The following is a 22,412-nucleotide window of genomic DNA, read 5'->3' as shown; positions in this document are numbered from 1 at the left end:
CATTACAGATGTTGGCCACGGTCCTTCCTAGGGATCACTGTATGGGATCAAGATATTGAGTACACTTTGTGCATGACAGAGGTTTAGCATAACACTAATTAAGTTCAACCCATTTGGCTTAATCCCCATAAAATTACAGTATGCTTTTGTTTCTAAACTGTGACTGAAAAACAACGCAACCACAGCTCAAGCAAGGGCTTTATTAATAAACTGATAGTTAGCTTCACGAACTGTCATCGGGCATTCCATTTTGCAACAGCAGTTCGAGAGTTGGGAGGAAAAGAAAAACATTCTGTAAATTGTGCAGTAGTTTCGGGAAGAGGGGATCGGTTATGCTGAGGGAGAATGTTACAGATGTGATGTGTCAGATGACATTGGGTTTCACCAGGGGTAGGCAAACTGGTTATGGTAAACGGGAGAGGAGGAGGAGGGGGAGGCTGGAGACAAATAGGTTTGACAAAGTGGCTTGTCAGAGCAGGGGGCTGTGAAGGGAACCAGCACACTTACTTAGCATGGAGGTATTTGCACAGTTGGCGCTTGTAAGTGCAGTGTTGCCTGCCACACAAATCAGCTTGCACAGGTTAGCCAGGAGCACTGTGCCAGATAGACCTTTCTTATTCCGGGAGACACAAAGACATTTGTGGATGAGGGGTCTGCAACTGATGCATTCTCAGTTCTGCTCATTCTAAATCTCTCCTACACATCTTTACTGCTGCAGGGTTTTCCTCTTCCTTGAAGGAGTGGCCCTCAGACTTCCTGGTCCTGCTGTCTTAAGAGTCTTGATGACTACTTGAGCTAGGTCTACATACCGTGACTCCTCCCTCCCTTATTGTCACCAGCTTAAGCAAGTATTTAGCCCGAGTCAGGCCCACATATGCCCACCTTCTAAGTGACTCGCCCCAAGGACATGAGTGAGTTAGAGAAACCCTTGAAAGGTCCTAGGAACGTGAACTCAAATTTCCCAGCAGGCAGAGTGTTCTGAGAAATCCAGGAAGAGATGCTATAGCAGCTTTGGACTAAGCTGGTTCAGCACAGGGAGAGGCATGATCGTGCAGTGAGGATGGCATGTGGTGAAGGCTGGCTCATTTGGTTCTGAGTTAGCCTTGTACAGTGAGAGATGAGATGGACTGAAGACTGTGTGTGCATGTGTGCACGAGTGTGTGTGTGTAATGCTGGGTATCCAATGCACAACTACTCACATGATACGTACTCTATGACTGAGCTCCATCTCTGGTTTGGGGTTTTTAGACTGGCTGTTCTTGGGGTTCTTCTTTGACAATTTAGAGACAAAAGTACTTAACATCACGTATATTTTTATTTATTTATTTATTTATTTATTTATTTATTTATTTATTTAGGCAGGGCTTACTATGTAGACCAGGCTGGCCCATGTGCTTGCCACCATACCTGCCTTATATATACTTACTTTATAAGGATTAAACCAAACAAGTTTAAGATGTTAGCATACAGTTTACTTTGTCCTGTTGTTGGTCACAGGCATGTACATAGGATGTGCATGACACAGAAAGATGACTCTTCTGCTGGATTTACAACAGATTGGTGGCATTGCCTTACATTCAAATGACCAGATAGGCACCTTTCACAGACGAGATACACATCTAGCTTTCTGAGTTAAAGGATGAAACCGTAGGAAGTTGGCAAAGAAAATGAGTCATTCTTTTCTCAACAGAATAGCAGGTTCGGAAGGCAAACCTTCTGAAGGGACCAAAAGTCCCTTCTGGTCTTTGCTGCCTCCAATCGGGCTAACTTTCCAGTCATTCACTAGTTAAAGGGTGTTTGTACCAGTGGTGATCCAAATCAGGGAGTTACTTTTTCAATCGGCTCCATTTGGCTTTGAAACGCTTTGCATGCGGTATGGTGGCAGATTTATTTCCTTGTGCATTACATTGTTATAGCTTAGAGTTGGAGGACTCTGGTCAGTGAGACACAGTAGTGCAACGATAGAGGTACAGGAGGAACCAGTCCTGGCTCACAGGGAGGAAGAGTCATATGCTCATACAGATAGGACGAATCTATGCCAGTAGACTCTCTTTGATCTAATAGTCCCAGAGGTGTTACATCACTTATGTCCAGAATACATCTCAGCACGGGGCTCTGCTTGTTGTAGCTGCTGCCAGACACAGACTCATAGGGATTATATTATTTTAAGAGGGGGTTGGTTCCAGGTGGAAAGTTGGGGCTTGTTAATTTCAAAGTAGGGGTTTTCATTTTGCTCATTCTTGTTTCCCAATAGCTAGGACAGCACAGACTATGAGCTCAGTAGTTTTGGTTCGCTGTGCAAGACCTCAGAATATCAGTGGAGAAATACCCAGGTGATTGCTAAAGTAGAGGGAGCACTTTTGATGTCTGTGCTGGGAAGGCAGGTTTCCTTAAAGAAGAAAAGCGTAGGCTCTGCAGGATGACTCAACCAGTAAGGGCTCTTACTGCCCAGCCTGCTGATCCTCCATCCCTAGAACCCACAAGGTGGAAGGAGAGATCAGACATCTTACAAGTTGTTCTCAAACACACAAATAAACACAACAACAACAAATTAAAGGGAGTTTAGAAAAAAGTGAGGAGGCTGACGATCGATCGGTTCGTCTAGTGGTCAGAACGAATTACGAAAAAAAGGGCGCTTTTCAAGACGGGGTGTGCAGTCAGTATCTGATGCTGCAAAAAGTTGGAAGAAGACTCTGAGGACCAGCAGTCATTTCTCTGGGCACAGGCCAGTCAGTGGCTCCAACGGGCGAAGAAGAGTCTGATACTGTCCCCAGGAGGGGACATGACACACGGGTAAGGCCTGGTCTTACAGCAGCTGGCTATGGGTTTTTTGAGGGACAATAACAGGCATCTGGTAAGATGTCTGATTGTAGGGAAAAGTCCAGGGGAGAGAGATTAAAATTGTATAAGAGGTGGTGGAGAGATGGCCCTTATCAAAGTGTCAGGCTGAAGGGCCGCGCTCCAGGAGAAAGAGCCACCTGTGACAGAGGAAGAAAGAGTCATAAATTTGTGGTGCTCCTTTTCGGGGGTTCTGGCGGGAGAGGAGGAGCTTCCTGGGGGGCATGGCGGAAGGCGGGACTGGGTGCAACAGGTGTGCGGGCACTGGTGCTGGCTGGCGGGGCGGGGCGACCCGGGAGGCCACACCCTGAAACTACCTGCGCGGGGAGGAAGGATGAGAACGGGAGCCTCCGCCGCCGGCCGGGCGCGCTGGGCCTGCCCCGGAACTTGGCCCTTGCCTCTCCTCGCACCCCTCGTCCCTCGTGTCCCCAACACCCCGCGGGCGATGGTAGTCGGCTGCCCGCCGGGATCGTGCGTCTGAGACCGGCGATCGGGCTGCGGAGACCATGGGGAGCAATCGGGGCCGCAAGGCCGGACGGGGCTCTCAGGACTTCGGCGCGGGACTCAAGTACAATTCCCGGCTAGAGGTGGGCGAGGGCTGGGGATCCGGGGCTGGGCGTCCACAGTCCCGATCCGCGCGCACCGTCGCCTGCCCGGGGCCCTCGGTTTCTCCCGTGTTCCTCTCTACGGCCCGTGGGTGGCCGAAGCGCGGGTGCACAGGTGGAATTTCCTGTTCGGTGGGTGCCTGGCCGCTGGTGGCAGGGCGGGGCCGGTCAGACCTCGGCCCCAGATCTGCCCTGCGGCGGCCACCGAGGAGGCGGGAAGCCCCAGGGCCCGGAGGCGTCGGGACGCTCCTCTTGCCTCCTGTCTTCTCGTTTCTCTTGATGGCTGGAAAGGAGAACCTCAGTGGGGGTCCCCATTGCTCCCCATTGGTTCCCAGTGCTCCGAGTGGGTGACCTGGGCTATAGCAAGTTGGAGACCTGTCTGTCCTTGGTCTCTGCAGAAACTCGTTTTCATCTTCCTGGTCAAAGGCGCTTTGGATCTTTTGTAAAGGGTAAACTCAGAGCAGAGCTTTGTCCACACGGGGTGTGGAGCTGAAGGCTTGTTGGCCCTTGATAAGGTGCTGTCTGGGTAGTGGTGAGCCTGTGTCCTGAGCCTTCTGGAAGAAGCCTTTAGTAAGCTGGAAGCAGAAGCATGAGAAGTCTCTTGAAAGACCTCAGAAACACTTCACTTTGCAGTACACAGTGGGGGAGGGCTTTAGTTACCTTACTGAAAGACACACATGGCACGGGGGTGGTGGTGGTGCAGTTTTCTGGTGGGACTAGCGGCCAGGCATTTTTCTAAACCGCGGCAAGAGGCTGGTGAGCGAGGTTTGTTGCTCTGGCAGAGGCAGTTTCCTGGAGCCTAGTTTCCTCTTCCGCCACTTTTTCATTGGGACCGTGAACCGGGACTCTACTGCCTTCACTTTTCACCCCTTGTAACCAGAGTCCCCCGCAACCTGTGCTTCTGCCCTGCTGTGAGATGCCACCTGTTGCCGCCTTCTCTTTCTTTCTGTAATTGGGGTGTTTGTGAGTCCTTAGTAATTGCCTGTTTGGGGCTCGTGCCTCCTCGGCAGGTAGCCTGCTGTTTGGTGTTTGGTCTTCAGGGCTGTTTTTCTTTCATTCTCTGTTTGCCCTTTCTGACTTCCCTTTCGAAGACCGATGCTGATACTGGAAGTGGGTCCTCTGGTGACTGAACTCAGTGTCCTGCTTAGGCTACGTACTCCCCCCCCCTCCCCGGCAGGGCGCATAAAGTTTCTCCCCGACGGGAGCCAGGGTGGGGCTCACCGCTCTGGTCCCTGGGCTCCTGCTAGATTACTATTCATCAGTAACTCCATTTTGCCTTCCTCCTAGGTCCTCATTCATCTAGTCTCCATCCCTTGGGCTATTCCTACTCACTTTAGCCGGTTTCTTTCACATGTGTGGCTCACTCTGTTTTGTTTTTCCAGTTTGGTTGAACGACCCCTGTACCCCTACTGGGTCAGGCGCTCACTGCCCAAAGGGGCCCTCAGAGAGCAATAAGATGTGGTTGGTTCATTTAAGGAACTTAGTCTTTCGGGACATGTGAACAGACACACAAAGTTCCACACGATGCAGTGTGTCCTCAAGAGTGTAGCCGCAGCTCACTCTCACACTCCCAGGAAATCTTCAAGTATGACTTTCACCCCAGGTCTGAGTGTTCCTGGCTGCATCACCCAGGACTGCCTGTTTACAGTTGGGGTCTTGACACTTTCTCTGACCGGTCTGTGTGGCTGCTTGCTGCTTCTTGGGTAGCTTCTGTCACAGAGACTGGCTGAGGTCTGGCTGGGTCCCAGGGGCACTACTACCACAGATTTTGAGTTGTGACTTGTCTGTCTCCTTCCCAAGGTTGATTATGCTGGTCCCTCATGGCTCCCACAGAGGGTCGGAGTTATTCTGCTGTGTTATTTTCCCTGTCTCATGTATCCCGGGACTGTGTGTGCCCTGCCTAAGTATGAGCAGGTGTACAGATACAAGCTGTTATGGCCGTTAATGAGAACGGAGAAGTCTGTCTCACTGATTGGTTAGGTCAAACTTAACCAAGCTGTGGACTGTTTGACGGTGGCTGTGAAGTCGCATGTATGCATATGAAATATGCATATATGTTTAGTAATGATTTCTTTAGGTAAGACTGAGGGTTCCCCAACGATAGAGAGACAGGTTGGGAACTTATAGATGCTCTGAGTCAATATTAGGAGTTTGGGAGCTAGGCCTTACAGCCCTGAATATTTAGAGTCATCTGCTAATTGCTCAAACACTCGCCCAAACAGTCAGTCACTCATCTGCATAACAGGTATTTACTAAGTACCCAATGACCAAGCACTTGCCAGGTACTGAGAAGGATCCAAGTCACAGTCCCTGCCTTCAGTGTCACCATGGGTAGCATGGACAAGCGCAGAGTGGGGATTTAGAAGGACATCTGTCTAGCCCGAGCTGGTTGCCAGGGCAGATGAATTGGGCTGCAGGCATCTGCGACAAGGGAGGACAACAGGGAACCAAGACTCAGAGCCACCACTGCCTAGCCAGGTGATCTGAGACGTTATCCAATCCCAGTAAAGCTGTTTTAAAGGCTATGAAACTGGGATGCCTTGTGTGACCCTGGGTTATTCCTAAGATTCAAAGGAGTACTTTGCATAGGAAACCTTTGTAAACCCATAGTGATTTTGTTTTGTTTTTTTTGTTTGGTTGTTTGGTTTGGTTTTGAGTTTAGTGCAAATCGGGGGCAATCTCTGCTTTAAGTGGGTTCCCGACTTTGCAGAAGTCCTGGGCTGTCTGTCTGAGAACAGGGCAATGCTCCATCCACAGAGGGCATGCTGGGGAGTCACACCTCCACCCGTCTGTTTCGCTGAGCCCTTTCACCTTTCACTTTGCCCTCTCTCCAGCTTCTATGACAAGAAATGAGTAGCCTGCTCACCCTGATTCCCTCAGATTCTTTTCTTCTCTCTGCAGGCAAAGTGCCCCTGTAGAAACCTCTAAGGACTGGGCACTGGGAGACTGAGTGTTGTGTGGGGGTGAGGAACAGCAGGTGCTGTCAGGGGAAAGGAAGGCTGTTTTCTCCAGTAGGTATTAGAAGACCCACCCTTCACCTCTGTCCCAGGTCCTACGGTCCTCATTTAGGAGTCTGGAACGTTGAGGCAGAGGAGACCATTGAACTTTGAGAATTGCTTCTGTGTGCCAGAGTCTCCTGCTCCCAGTGGGCTTGCTTAGGGCCATCTGTGGCTAAGGTGTCATTATCACAGGCTACAGGAGAAGTGATCTTGCTTCCTCTCTCACCTGGTCTCTGTGGAGAGTGGCCTCAGAGTGCTGCGGTCTTGGAGTTCCCCTGTTGTCTGTTCGTTCCCTAGTGTGTGGTTCTACCCAGGCTGTTGGCTCTTCTCTCCTAGATCATGAAGTGTGTTACTGAAATGTGAGAGAGAACTGGGCAGAGTCTGGAGAGAGGCCAGGTCTTAAAGATGTTATCTGGCTCCCTGTGGTGACCACAGGGCAGGATCATGGGCAGCATTAGCTTTTGCTTCTAGTACTTGGGAGCTTACTCTATGGTCTCAGAGGTTGCAACGATCCTCTGTATCCAGGATTTCAGAATCTAAATTACTCATGCCCCTTAGGTAAGGTGACATTGTACAGCTCTGATTGGATTCACAGAAGGGAGACATTCTGAGAACTTTGTCCTTAGGTGGTCTGGTCAGTGTATAAACCTTGATTGTACAAGGTGACATGTTGTAGCCTGTCACGTGTTGGAACTGTATGCTATACGCTGTTGTGTGCGATGGGTTTTGTTTTGTGGAGTGTGACTGTTCTTATATAATCCAAACACAGCCCTCACGTACTCAGGTCATCTCTAAATTACTTATATAATACAATGTTAAATAGTTGTTATATTGGAGATAAACAAATGACTGTACCTGTTCCCTGCAGATACGGTTTTTATTTAATTATTTATTAATTGTTTCTATTTGTTAGTAGTTGTTTGTAGTGCTAAAGATTAAGCCCAGAATTTTGTGCACAGGAGGCACAAAATTTTGTGCACTCGGATTCTGTGTAGCCCTGGCTGTCCCGGAACTCACCCTGTAGATCAGGCTGGCCTTGAACTCAGAGATCTGCCGGCCTCTGCCTCCCAAGTGCTGGAATTAAAGGCATGTGCCACCACCGCCCTGCTCATCAGACAACTTTTCTAGAATCAGGTCCATACTGAAAATTCCTCCAGGTACTTGTCTTCCTATTTTGCTCTTTCTGCCTGGGCTTAAAGGATACGCTAGGTTTTCTCTGGAGGTTTTGTGACTGTTGTCTAACTGGTCAGTATCTCAGATCCCTTTGTCTGTCTGTGGTTCCTGCTGGTGATGCCTGTGTCTATAATGATTATCATGATGGTGATGGAGGAAAAGGTGGAGGATTCCTTTTCTACCCTTGCCTCAATACGGAGCTTCAGTCCGTTGTCTCACTTGCTGTGGTGTTGATGTGGAGAAACTAGAAGCATGGTTTACAGATGACAACTCTGGGGCTCAAAGGCCTTGTGTAAACTGCCCAGAGGCAGTGGGAGGTAGAGAAAGATTTCAGACCTTGATCTGTGTAACTTCAAAGCCCATGAGCTTTAACCACAATGCTATTATAAAACTGGGTTCCAAGACAGGGGTGATTGATGCATATCCCCAGCAAATCCCAGAACACATCATTAGGGCGTTGTGAGCACATAAAAAAAGAAGTGGTGATCACCAGGCGCCAGCCTAGTGCACCTAACTCATCTCACTCCAAACCTGTCTGGTTTTCCTTTTGATGGGCTGACCAAGCTGGGAGACCAGGAACACAGCAGAGGTGATTGCAACGTGGCTTTCAACGAAATGTACCTTCATTTATTATGGGCACCATTAAATATCATGGTGCAATTTCAAACTGAAAAACAATTCACCCAACTCACGCTGACAAATCAGCCCAGTCCATTTCCTTTGCTCCATCCCAGCCTTCAGCTGGTGTGTGAATGTTATTGCACAAGTCAATAGTCTGGCAAAGGCATAGCAGCGAACCTGTCTCTGGGCCCCATGGAGGACTGGGAACTGGCAGTCTTAAGGTCTGGTAGGTTTGTGAATGATTGAGCTTTGTGCTAAGGAGGGTCTCTGTGGGTGGTGAACTTAGGGCTGTCACCCTCATTTCCTTCTGGGTGCTGTGCCTTTTCCTCTTTAGTGACAATTCCTACAGGACATTCAGACTTGGGACATTGGCCTCTTGGCTTCTGGAGATGACAGTAAGCTGGGAGGGAAAGGCCGATGCCACTGATGGTTTAACGATGACTCAGGCAGAGCTAGCTGGCCCTCTGGGTGGATTGTCGAAACAGAACGTGTCCATCTGGGTCTGGAGGAAAAGCTGCCCACATGACACCATTCTCCCAGATGGAAACAGAAACCACATCCTTCCGTGGCTCAGGGTGAGGAGCCTACTCCACCCCAGTACATCCAGAGTTTTGAGGTGACAGTGATTTTACCATAGGCCAGGCTTGCCATTTATTAAGTGGCTGTCCCGTATCTAAGATGAGAGTTGTTTTTTTTTTCTAATCCCTTCCATACCATATATATCTAGATGTGTTAAAGAATATTTTTGAGGACCAGTGAGGTAGCTCAGCAGGTAAAATCACTTGCCAAACAGGCCTAATGGTCCTAGTTTTATCCCTGAAACTCACAGAAGCTATACATGCAGTGGCTCATATCTGTAATCCTAGCATTCCTCCTGTGAGATGGGATGCAGAGATAGAAAAATTGCCCAGAAGCTAGAAAGCCATAACCCTCAGCGTATCACATAGCAGAAAAAAAAAAAAAAGGCAAGATCCTGATAAAGCAAGGTAGAAGTAGAGAACTGACTCCTGAAGGTGTACTCTCTAACATCCACACACAACTGCTCATAACACAGGGACATCATACACCCCACACTAATAAGTAAAAAAATGAAATATCATCAGAAGGCTAAGAAGGTTTAGTATGCATTCAAGGGAAATATGCTCAACCCCGATAGTCTGTATTTTTATTTTTTTAAGTTAAATTTATCCTGTTTATGTGTGGGTGTTTCATTATGTGTGGGTGTCTCGTCAGTATGTGTGTATGTGTACTGTGTACAGACTGAATGCCTATGGAGAGCAGAAGAAGGCATTAAGCCCCCTGGAATAGGAATTACAGATGTTTGTGAGCCACCATGTGGGTGCTGGGTGTTGAATCCAGGTCCTCTGCAAGAGCAATAGGTGCTCTTAACCACTGAGCTGTCTCTCCAGCCAATCGGAATTTTTAAATGAGAGGAAGCACTCTAGTAATTTACTATTGCTTATCCATGTTTTATCTCTCCCTCCCTCTCCCTTTCTTCCTCTCTCTCTTTCTCTACCTCTGTTTTATTTGTTTGTTTGTTTCAAGATGGTCTCACTATGGAGATCTGACTATCCTGTGTAGACCAGGCTGACCTTGAACTCACAGACACCCATCTACCTCTGCCTCTCACTCCAGAGTTCTGGATATTTGTGTTCTCTTAAGGTTTGTTTGTGAATACAAAAGATAGGGAAGGAGCTTAAAGTCAGGTAGTATAGAAAGAAGCAGATGGAAAAGTACATTTTTTTTTCTGGAATTTGCTCCCCAGGGTAATGATTTAAAAATTAAAAAATGATTTTCATTTATGTGTATATGTGTGCATCCCTGTGTATATAGATACGTATGTGCAGGTGTTCTCGGAGGCAGAAGAGGGCATCAGGTCCTCTGGAGTTACAGATGCTTGTGAGCCGCCGGATTTGGTGCTCACCAATGAGCCACCTCTCCAGCCCCTTGTTCCCTCAGGTTTTAATCCTGTAAGTAGTGCTATAGTTGTTTCCTGGGGAGATGCTATGGCATGCGGATGTACAGAGGTCATTTACAGGAGTCAGTTCTCTCCTTCTAGCACATGGGTACCAGGGATTGTACTCAGGCTGCCAGGCTTGGCAGCAAGTATCTTTATCCACTGAACCATGTCACTGGCCTTTATTAAATATCTTTTGTTTTGTTTGTTTTAATGTACTTTTCTCCCCTTATTAATCTATTCACCCAGTCTACATCCCAATAGCAAACTCCCCTCCCTGCTCTCCTTGTTTCTCCATCCTACCTCCCCTCCCCCACCCCCTCTCTCCTCAGAGAAGGAGAGGCTTCTTATGAATTTCAACCTGCCCCAGCGCATCAAGCTGCAGTAGGACCAGGTGCTTCACTTCCTCTTTCACTGAACCTAGACAAGGCAGCCCAGCCAGAGTAAAAGGGCCCAAAGGCAGGCAACAGAGTCAGAGGTAGCTCCTGCTCCAGTTGGCAGGAGTCTCGAGTGAAGACTGAGCTGACTGTCTGTTACACATGTGCATGGGCCCAGGTCTATCACATGCACCCTCTTTGGTTGGTGGTTCAGTCTCTGTGAACCCCCATGGGCCCAGGTTAGTCGATTCTGTACGTTTTCTTATGGTGTCCTGGACCCCGTTTGGCTCCTCCAATCCTTCCTCTCCTTCCATAAGATGCCCTGGCTAATGTTTGGCAGTGGTCTCTTAAATCATGTGGAAGTTGTAGAACTAAACCACAGTGCCTTTCTTTCCCTCTCCCTTCATGTTGAGAGTTTAGAAAGGGATCTGTCCAGAGAGTTCATCTGATGGATCATAAAAGGGTAAGAATTAGCCATAACCCATCGTATCTGTCCTGCAGATCTAACCAACCACTGATTGAAAATATTTGAAAAAAATTTGAAAAAAAGTACATCTGTATAGGCATTTCTTGCTTTTATTCTCTGAAACATATAACACACCATCAGTTTGTATCTATTTACATCTAGAGATGGTTTGAGGTATACAGAAGAACGTATAAAAGTTCTATACAAACAGTACTTCATTTTATACAAGTGACTTGATCTGGGGACTTACAGATTCTGTCGTCCAATGAAACCTAGAATCCGTCTTCTGTGGGTAGGGACCAGTACCTATTCCAGATAAATATGACTTCTGTTTCAGTCCATCTTCATTTTTTTCTTTGTTGATTACCGACTCTTTGAAAGGATATTTTGGTTCATCACACAAGCTTTCCCTTTGTGCTGTATTAATCCTTCTTCCTTAACTTTCCTTTGATTGCTTAGATGAGCAACTTGTATGTGTTTCTGGATGATTAATGGAAATGCAGCGATCAGGCTGAGGGGTGTGCCTGACCCCCAGCAGGACCATGGACCCACTGGGTCAGATGGCTTGTGTGCTATCCTGTTTGTGGAAATATGACTAATAAGGAGGTTAAGTCAGGTGGCCAGAGGTTTGGAAAACATTCTGTTTGACTGATTGGGGGAATCAAGCATGATTAGCTAGAGAACGCAGAGCAAGAACACACACAAACACCGAGTGACCCAGGCACTGCCCTGAGCCAGAGAAATCAGACTGGTTGGGTCGTAGCGCTAATAGTGAAGTGGTCTTTTTGAAGCTGATCTCACTTCCAGAGAGAGGAAGGCCTGGTAATGTTGGTGTCCAGGGAGAACGAGATTTCCCAGAGAAGCAAATAACTCTGGGATTGAGAGCAGGGATGTCCACTCAAATCTGCTAACCTGCTCTGAGGGTGAAACTCTGAAGATCCTCCAAGCTGCCTCCTGAGAGTCTGGCTTGTAATTATGAACTCAGCCAAAAGGGCTTCCCTGTTAGCATGTTCAGTCCTTTCACTCCAACTCAGCCTCAGATCTGCAGCTTAATTAGGGGCCTGGGAGCCACAGAGCACATGTTTGTGAATCTTACTAATTTGCAGAGGCTTGAGGGTTTTGTCTGCAGGTCCCCGGGGCCTCCCAAGATACAAGCAAACTGTGGTATCTATACACCATGCATTGTCCCTCAATCATAGAAAAGAGAGTCACTGATCTCTTGGTAGAAACAAGGCCTTGAATGATTCTCCATGGATACACTAAACTTTGTGTAGAGGAAAAAAAAAAAGCCAACACTCCCCCAAATCCTTCATGTTGTGTACTTAGATACCGTTTGTTTTAAAAATGAGCAGTGAAGCTTAAATACTTCAGTGGCTTAGAGACAGAGGAGCTTGGGGGACAGGGAGAAGGTAGGTGTGGTTTAAAAAGACAATGGGCTGGTGGTGGTGGCACACTCCTTTAATGGACTCATGAGATAAAGACAGGCTGATCTCTGAGTTTGAGGCCAGCCTGGTCTACATAATGAGTGTCCGGACAGCCAGGACTATGTAGAGAGACTCTGCCTCAAGCCTACCACCCCCCCCCCCCAAAGGAGACAGTGTGAGGGGGCTTTGTGTTGGAAGCAGGACACAACCTTGTCTATAGTGGGCACCGGAACCTACCCCAGTGGTAGAGCACATGGAAAGACACATGTGTACAAGTATGGTGGGAGACCTGGGTGAGGTCTGTGGAGTGTATCAGTACACACCACTACAATGCTTTGAAGTGCTATCCTGTGGGGAACATGGGCCAAGCCTACAAGTGTTTCATGCATTCTTACATTTTTGCAGAAATCTAAATTTTATCTCAGCAAAAAATTGCAATAGTAAAGAACACACTAGTCTGTGAAATTGGGATGTAGATTTGGAGAAAAGTCAAGAAAACGAATGAAAAGGCGTTAGGAGATTGTTGCCATACCTCGCCTTTCTGTTGTTTAGTTTGCTTTTTTTTGGGTGGTGGGGTGGGGTCGGGTGGGTTAGATCAGCCAGGCTGTTACACTTGGCCACCCTGAGCAGGAAGGGTGGTGAGGTGGTTGGACCATGTCTAATCTCCAGCCACTGCCTCCTCCCACCCTCCCACTCCCCAAATCAAAGAGTCAAGTGGTAAGTCTTGATGGGATTGAGGGTGGAGGCTGTGAGGGAGGAGGGGTGGTAGAAGAGGCCTCTCTGTTTCTGTGGCACCCCACACCACACCTGGGCTTGGTCCCCCTGGGCTTGTCAGGTCTTTTCTGGGCTGGTGAATGCAAGGTGGGTGGGGAAGTAAAATCAAAGGGATACAGTAGAGAGGCCCCTGTCATTAGCAGGAATTAGCTAATTATGTTCTCTAAGGGGTCATTAGCCCAGTTTTAAGAGCGGGAGACTGAGGCCCAATGAGAAGTATTTGCCCCACAAGCTGAGAGGGTTCATCCCAGAATCCCGATCTAGGTCACACACCCACTCCACCCCACAAAAAAGGGAAAGGATTTATGTCAAGTAGCGCTCCCCACACTGCCGCCCCACACTGTGTTCCTTCTCTTCTGAGAAGGAAGGGTGTCTTGTGGCTGGGATGTGTGGCTTCTGTCCCCAGTCTGTGTTGGCAGTGGCCACCGCGGGCTTCAGTTTAGAGGGGAGACATAGTAGAGGCATAGGAAGAGCCTGCTGTTCCCTGGCAGAGATTCTTGTTTCTTTGTGTTGTGGACAGAGCCAGGTAGGTCCTGGGGACTTTCCCTCATGATCGAATCAGGTATGGAGACTTTCTGTTTACTTTACTCAGTGAGAACGACTGGCCTTCTGTTGGTGTTCTGTTCTAATGGGCTGTAGTTGATACATGAACAGAAATTCTGCATCCAGCTTTCACATCTTATGGGACAGTGGAAACCAGTGATAGGGTCAGAGAGCATAGACGGGGGTACTGAGTGGGAAAATGGCGAAAGGGTCTGGGGAGCCGCCCCCCACACCCCCACCATATGGTTGGGCCTGAAGCTGGCTGGGTGAATGGGGAATGTGTGTTTCTGGTAGCCCCAGAGAATTTGGGGATGATGCCTTAACTATTATGGGAGGGCCCCCATGGCAGGAAGTACAGCCAACCCACACCACAGGTACCTTACATCCTGGGTGGCTTAAAATAGACTGGCTGGAGCTGGTAAGCCAGGCTGCTTCCTTCACCAATGGTGAGAAGTGGGTGAGCCTGGCTGCTGAGAAACTGGAAAGTGCGGATGGAGTTTCTCAAGTGTCAGCTGCCCAAGTGACCCAGACACTTGTTAAAACCTTTCCAGATCCCAGGAGCTGCCCCTGCGCAATACACCAGGGGTCTGCAGACTGGGAGAGAGGCCGGGGGAACTCGGGTGCTAAATGAGCAATGTGTTTGTTCTAGATCATTTCTTACTAGATGAGTCTGGGGAAAGGCTGGCTGGTGTGTTCAACAGGGACCAGAGGTGTCTGTGGGCCGGGAGGTGGGCTTTTTGGTTGGTCAAATGCTGTGGTTAATGGCTGGGTGAGCAGTTTCTACTGTGTGCTTTTTCTTTCCTTGTCTTGTGTTGTGTAGTTCCTCTTTGGATGAGGGTTTGTGCCAATGATGGTTGGGTGAAGTCTGATATTGGAAGTCTGCTGGTTCACTGGAGAAAGTCCTCAGTAGTGTTATTCTGGCAAGAAAGTCTTGGGAGGATATTGTGGGTTTAATTCAGCTCCCTGCAAAAAAAACAAAAAAACAACAACAACAAAAAACAAACCAGAATGTCTCAGTAGATTTCTTGGTTTTGCAGTACATATGAAAGTTAACTTTCCCCCTTATTCTGTTAAATCTTACAAAAAAAAAAAAAAACCTGACAAAAAAACCTGACAAAACACAGCCAACCAAAGAAAACCAACCAAAAACCAATGTGCCAATTTAATTATGAACACTCTTGCTAAAACGATTGTTCGAGTGGCTGTAAAAATGGTGCCCATAGATTGAAGGTGACTTTAGCTTCAGTTTGTAAGTAGCACCATATCTTAGGTGAAGTGCAATAAAATGAGCTATGCCCGGGAGTAATCAGCAACTTGACCTCTGGCTTTTCTCTGACTCCACCCGCCTCTGTTGTCTATCAGAGCTACCCATGTTCCCCAGGTTCAGCTCTTCCTATCTAGACAACGAACCCCGAGGTTCCGTTTCAGGATTCATTCTCTATTCTGTTGACTAAGGTGGCCTCTGGCTCTGTGGCATTTCTGGGAATTCTGGCCAGGATGCCCAGAGCTGGCTGGCAAGATTATGGGTAGGCCCTTCTTGAACAAGCGGATGTCTTCAAAGTGCTGTAGCCTGTCTTCTTGTCTTGCTGGCCACTCCAGTGCTCGGTCATCTCCGTCACGCTTTCTTGCTTTGAGAGTCACAGGGATATTTTACAGTTCTTAGCACAGCGGTAGTGATACCATGGAATTGAAATCTGTCCCACCTGTTGAGCTGATACTCTGAGTCACAGATTATTTAAGTGAACACTGTCTGCCACAAATCAGTGACAGTTGGCAGAGACTTGCATCAGCCACCCTTGACTTAATCTCAGCCACACACCTGTGTCCCCAAAAAGATGACATCATCACCTCTGCCCCTTGACCTTGATCTCCAGCAGCAGAGACAGGTTTGCCCTTATCATGTGACTGCCCTTCACCCTCTGAGAGTCTGAGTAACCTCTTCAGATTTCCATGTTTGATTACTCCTGTCTTTTCAACATGTCACACCCAACTTGTAAGATATGAGTCTGGAGCGAAGGTTTATTTTATTTATTTTTCTCTTATGATTCGGGTGGAATCTCTTCTGAATCTTGTCGAGTGTGATGAGGAATTGGCAGGGGAGTGAATGAATTCGCCCAGATCAGACCAGAATAGAAAATGTAAGTTTACATACTGTTAGATGTAACAGGGGGAAAAAAAGAACAGTAATAGAAGAAGCACCTGCCTTGGGCAGTTGGCTACACTGGCTGGTGGCTTCAGTTTGACAGCCAACCTGAAGCCCACCAACTACCACCCGACATGCAAATAAGGGCAGTCGTGATTGGTTGATATTTGACCTGAGGATGTCTAGGTTTACAGGTAAATCTGTAATGCAGGATCATGGTTAGCTTGGTTGATGAGATGTTTAGCCTGGCCAGTTCCCATTTCTACCTTGGCACAGTTAAGGGTGCTTTCTGGACCAGGATTACATTACTTAAATTCCCTGTTAGGGACATTCCTTTCTGGTGTCTAAATGGTGATATCCTCTCTACAGCTAGTAGTATTGTTGTTTCTAAATATAAAATTACTTACTAGTCGCTTTCACTCTAACAAGGACCACACTCTGAGCTAATGATGGCTTTGACTTGCTGGCCCCAGAAAAAGGGATACTGTGAACCTCAGATAGGCTATACTCTTATGATGTGTCTGAACCAGGAGAGGGAGTCTCTTAATGAGAGGATCCTTTAGTTGATTTGAACAGTGTTGTTGGTTCAGCACTTAGCTTTTAGCCACGTTTTGCTCCCTACATAATGGAGTAAGTGGTTGTAAGGTTCTTGTTTACATAAGCAAATAAAATATACAAATAAGGATTTTATTTGTTGTTTGTTTTGACAAGCCCTGGTCTTGAGGACCCGGTGTGTCTGAAATAATAGAAAATGTGATTTCCAGAAAGATGAGTCATTTAGTAAAAGCGCCTGAGTTTGGATCCTCAGGGGACGGATGAGCTGATTCCTGGAGTTTGGTGGCCAGTGCAGTGAGCTCCTTTTGGTGATTTTTGTTTTAAAAAACAAGGCGAGAGTGATGAGGAAGATCCCTGATGTCTTCTGGCACTCACAAGTTTGAACATACGTGTGCATCCGCTTGCATATGCACCTGCGAGCACACATGTACATACATATACACATCACACACTCCAAAGAAAGAAAGAAACTATTTCCTTCAGGGTTTCTTTACTCTTCCTTTCCTGGTTTCTGGACCAGGCTCCCTCTCACTCCAGGAAGTTGAATAGGAATAGATACTCTGAGGTCATGCTTGCAACCTGAGCCCAGGGCTTTCCTCTTTCGTGCCCTCAGGGTTGGTACTGGGTTACATACTTCAAGTCACTCAGTTCTCTTGTTTTCCTGGAAATTACCTTGCGCTCTTTTGTCTCAGTGCCCTGGGGCCATATTATGTTTCTGTCTACTCTGGCTGCACCAAACTGGAGCCTGTAGGTAGGAAGAGGCCACCATAGTTACGAGACTTCTGTTTGTGGTAACCAAGCACCTGGCTTCGCAGCCCTGTGTTGTTTGTACACCTGCAGGTATGTTTACATCTAAGTAATAGAAACAGAGACAGGCACAGGTGTACTTTCTCTTCTGTTGTCTCTGACTGTTATAGAGATCATTTGTAAATTACAGCAGGGTGTAGAGGGCTCTCTGTCTACCTTCTTCCTCCCCACTTGTTCCCGCACTGGACTCTGGGGCCAAGCACACACTTGCCGGAAATCCCGCCTCTGCTGAGCAGAGCTTGGCTCTTGCCCCAGTGTTTCTACTTTACTATCTTTGAGCCCTTGGTCGGGCCACTCCCCCTCATTCCGCCTCAGTTTCCTCTTCAATAAATTGATGGAGTTATGTAAGAGGACCTCTCTCATGCCTGAAAATGGAGTCAGAAAGCTGTGGTTATATATATATATATATATATATATATATATATATATATATATATATATATATATAAAAAAAGGGAGCTGGCAAGTTACTGATTAAACAGTTGTTTCTGGGTTGAGAAGAACCCCAGAACTATCTATTTGCTCCCTCAATTCTGGAATGCCATCTTCCAAGGAGGCAGAAATTAAATTATGGAACTTCCCCAAGTGCTATGTAACTTTGCAGAATCCTTGTTTGTCCCTGCCTTCTCTATAAATTAAGGTGACAATGCCAGTCTTGAAAAGTTCCTAGGATTATTGTGAAGTTCTGGGAAGAAAATAGGTAGGAAAATACCTATAAGTTTAAAATACATCTAAACATAATGCCTTTTATAAATGATATCTCTCATATACAGTCTCTTCAGATGGTGAAGCTGAAACCTTTGTGGTTTTTCCCCCATTTCTGTGTGTCTTCATGTATGTAGGTTCACATGAACATGTGTGTACGCATCGATGTGTGTGCACATGCATGTAAAGGTCCAAGAGGTCAATATCCAGTGTCTTCTCCTCAGTTTCTCTCTAACTTAAAGATTTATTTAGTTGTATGTATGAGTGTTTTGTCTGCGTGTGTAGATGTGTACCATGTGCATGCAGTGCCTGTGGAGGCCAGAAGAGGGCATCAGCTCTGCCTGAAAGTGGAGTTAGAGATGGCTGTGAGCCTCTTTATGGGTGCTAGAAACCAAACCTAGGTGTTCTGCAAGAGCAGCAAGTGCTCTTAACCACTGGGGCATCTCTCTATTCTCCCTCTACCCTATTTTTTGAGACAGGTTCTTTCATTGAACCTGCAGCTCACCCATTCTGCTAGACTTGCTGACCAATGAGCCCAAGGCATCATCTTATCTCCACCCCAGTGCTTTTGTGCGGATGCTGGGGATCCAGACTGGGGTCATCTTCCTTACACAGCAAGCACTTTGTCCACTGATCTTCCTCCCTAGCCCCTGTTTTTCATTCATAAACATGATTAGACAACCAATGCCCATTCTATAGCTATAGGAAGTTCATTTTCTGAAAGAGAAAAGTAAAAATGAGCTAAACAAAAACAGTTGTATTCTAAGAAAGAGCAAGAAGATAATGACTTCAGATTAATTAACAAAAGCTGCTCAAGTGGCTACTCTTCAAGGAATAAAATATTCTTGGAAATAAAATGTCTGGCTTTTGGAACAAAACATCGCCTTTATAATTAGCCCTGATGTCATATCCTGGGAGCCCTCCAGTTTTGCTCTCTTTCAAGGGCTTTACATTTACATATGAATTTCACATTCAACCAATTCGTGTCTTTAGAAAACACACTGGGATTTTGATCAGGATTGTATTGAGTTATGAACACATTTGAGATTAGATGCCTTATCAATATTGAGTCTTCCAGGGGTGGATAGTACACATCACCCAGTTCATTCATCTCTGGGGTTCCTCCCACTGATGTTCTGTTTTTTTTCAGTGTGCACATCTTGAATGAACATCCTTTGTCAGACTTGCCCCTGAGGAGTTTGTCTCTGTGAACTACTTAACTGGTAACTTTCACTATCACTTTCCAATTGTTCCTTGCTGAAATACAGAAATACAGTAGATTTTTATTCATTGATCTTAATAAATTCTACAGCCATCTTGCTAAATGATTTCAGTAACTTTTCTTTAAATTTTTAAAATTACATTGATTAATTGACTGGTGTGGGGGGTATATATGTGGCACAGTGGTATGTGAGAGTCAATGGACAGCTTGTAGGAGTCAGTTGTCTCCTTCTACTACGTGGTTCTAGGGCTAGAACTCAGGTGCTCGGTCTTGGTGGCAAAGAGCCTTTATCTGCTGTGTTGTCTTGATGGCTCACAAACACATGGTAATCAATCACACAAGGACAGACGGGCCTGATAGAATCAAGTAGTCTGGAAATAAAGCTTTAGCTAATTGCATAAACATTTGACAAAGGTGGCACTGAGGAGAAATGGTAGTTTGTCAATAAAAGATGATAGATTTATTGGAGATCTGTCTGTGAAATGAAAAGGACTTTGTCCATACCTTGCATCATGAAAACAAAGACCCACAGGAATTCTTGGGTATATAGACCCACACATAAAACCTGAAACCATAATACTTCTAGAAGAAAATGTAGGGGAAAAATCCAAGCCACAGTCAGTAAAGGAAATATTTGACAAGTTGGTTATCCTCAAATAAAAAAACCCCACACACTCATCAGAGATCTTTCTAAGAAATTAAAACATAAGCCACAAGGGAAGAAAGTCTTTGGGAAGTGTATAAAGAACTTGCATCTAGAATATATGTAAAGAATTCTCAAATCCAAGGACAGGGAACATAAGAAAGGCATTAAAAGAATAGGCAGAAGATTAGAGAAGACATTTCAGCCAAGAAGATAAAACAGATGGCTGTGGCGTACATGAAAAGTTGTTCAGTGTTATTAACCATCAGAGAAAAGCCATTTAAAGCCACATCAATAAACCACATGCATCTATGAAAATTCAAAGGCTGCCTTAGTTTGCTTTCCACTGCTGTGATAAACACCACAACCCAAAGCAGTGTGGGCAGGAAGAGGGTTCAGTTGGTGTATGTGTCTCAGTCACAGTCTGTCATTGAAGGAAATTGGAACAAGGAGCATGGCTTTTTATGGAAAGAAACTGCCTACTAGCTTTGCCCTCACGGCTAGCTCAGCTTGTTTTCTTATACAACCCAAGACTACCTACCCAAGGATAGCACCACTCACAGTGGGCTGGGTCCACTCATTTCAACCAGCAATCAAGAAAATGACACACAGACATGCCACAGGCCAATCTGATGAAGGCGTTTTCTCAATTGAAGGTCCCTCCCCCCAGGGGGCTCTAGTTTGTGTTCAGTTGACATAAACCAACAAGCCTGTTGACCACACTAGGTACTAGGTAGGGTGTGAATGTCTAGAATTTCCACAGTTGCTGATGAGAGTATAAAATGGCACAACCACTCTGTAAAACACTTTGGCGGCTCCTCAACTCAACACGTACCTGTTGTACAGATGCACCATTCCACAGTTAGATCATCACCCTACAGAGATAGATGTGTAGTCTAATACAAAGATTTCTTACAGGGGTGTATGTACCTACTGAGTAATTCCATTAACATAGTGTGGTGGTTTGAATCTCCTGTTTTCTCAGAGATTTCCACTCGTGGTTCCCAGTTGGGAGCACTGCTTTGAGAGGCTGAGGAGGTGGGGCCTTGATGGCGGAAGTATGCCACTGGGGGTGGGTGGTGGGTTTTGAGATAGAAAAAGCCATGTTCCATTCCCAGTTCGACCTCTTGTTTTGCTTCCTGCTTATGCGTGGAGATATAAATCCTTAGCTTAAAGTTCTAGCCCATGCTTGCCTGCTACATTGCTTCCCTGCCGTGATGGTGATAGACTCCTCTTATCCCTCAGAAACCCAAATAAACCTTTCCTTCTACAAGGTGCCTTAGTCACAATGTTCTGTGACAGCATTAGAAATGTAACTAATAAATGTTGAACTCTAGAAAGAGCAACAACGGCCAAAGAGCAATGAATCTTCAGTGATAGTAAATAGTGATTGCTTGAGACAGGAGAGGGTGTCAGGGAAGAACAGGAAGGAGGGCCTAGAAGGAAACTTTTAAAGGTGGGGGCATGGTCATTATTTTTTATTGTGACACTGATTTCACAAGTATAAATACATGTTTATATTTGCTAGCTTTTCATTGCTGTGACCAGACTACCTGACAGAAGTTAGCTCCTAGTGACGAGCTTCCATCCACTTTGATAGGCTCCATCTGTCAAAGGTTCTATAGCTTACCATCTGGGGAGCAACCACTGAAACACAAGCCTGTTGGGGGACACTTTAGATCCAACCATAACAATTCTCCAAACTAGAAGCTTTAAACAGGTGCTGTTGATTGTATGTCATATGATCTCAAGGAAACTGTTTCAAAAGGCTTGCTGGAGTAAGCTTAGAACACTCCCAGAAAAAGCTAAATAATATAAAACACAGGAAGGGAGGACAAGACACAGGTGCCATGCACTCCACCACTGGTGTTCTGAAGTGTCATCACGATGTATTGAGTTATTTATACTTTTGTCCTTATCTTTGTGCTCACCATTTGTGAGTCCTTTGAACTTGAAGATTTGTTTGTATCTTCAGATCTTTCTAGGACATGGCCTTTTGTTATTTTATTGGCAATGTGTTCTCTGCCAGCTCAGAATTGGACTCCAGCTTCCTTCCTCTCTGTGGTGATTTGAATAAAAATGCCCTTCTTTGGCTGATATATTTGAGTACTTGCTCACCAATGAGTTGAACTGTTTGAAAGATTTATAAGGGTTAGGAGGCGGGCGTGGCCTTGTTGGAGGAAGTGTGTAACTGGAAGTGGGCTTTGAGCTTATAAAAGGTCTTGCCAGGCTGTCTCACACTCTCTGGGACTTCAAGTCAGGATGTATGTAGTTCTCAGCTAAATCTCCAGCACCATGCATTCTGCCCTGTTCCCTGCCGTGATGATAATGGACTGTCTCTGAAACTAAGCAAGGCCCGAATTGAATGCTTTCCTTTACAGGAGTTGCCTTGATCATGGTGTCTCTTCACAGCAATGGAACATTGACTAAGACACCCTCTCTTCCTTCCCTCCCCTCCCCTCCCCTCCCCTCCCCTCCCCTCCCCTTCTCTTTCCTCCTCCTCCCCTTCCCTCCCCTCCTCCTCCCCTCCCATTCCCTCCCTACCCCCCTCCCTCCCTCC

At 46.3% G+C, this 22,412-nt stretch overlaps 1 protein-coding gene across 1 annotated transcript in view; it reads left to right on the top strand.

The window, feature by feature from the left end:
• The first annotated feature begins 3,171 nt into the window (after positions 1-3,171).
• The window catches only part of St14 (suppression of tumorigenicity 14), a 40,367-nt gene continuing 21,126 nt past the window's right edge, over positions 3,172-22,412 (top strand). The window contains exon 1 of the mRNA XM_028776191.1: positions 3,172-3,425. Within this exon, the coding sequence (XP_028632024.1) occupies positions 3,345-3,425 (81 nt within the window). The 5' untranslated portion in view covers positions 3,172-3,344. The remainder of the gene's footprint in view (positions 3,426-22,412) is intronic.

This window comes from Grammomys surdaster, unplaced genomic scaffold (genome assembly GCF_004785775.1).
Source record: "Grammomys surdaster isolate TR1022 unplaced genomic scaffold, NIH_TR_1.0 266, whole genome shotgun sequence".
In the NCBI taxonomy this organism is placed as follows: Eukaryota; Metazoa; Chordata; class Mammalia; order Rodentia; family Muridae; genus Grammomys; species Grammomys surdaster.
Note: the sequence above shows the minus strand (reverse complement) of the source record. Positions and strands in the feature narration are given on the sequence as shown.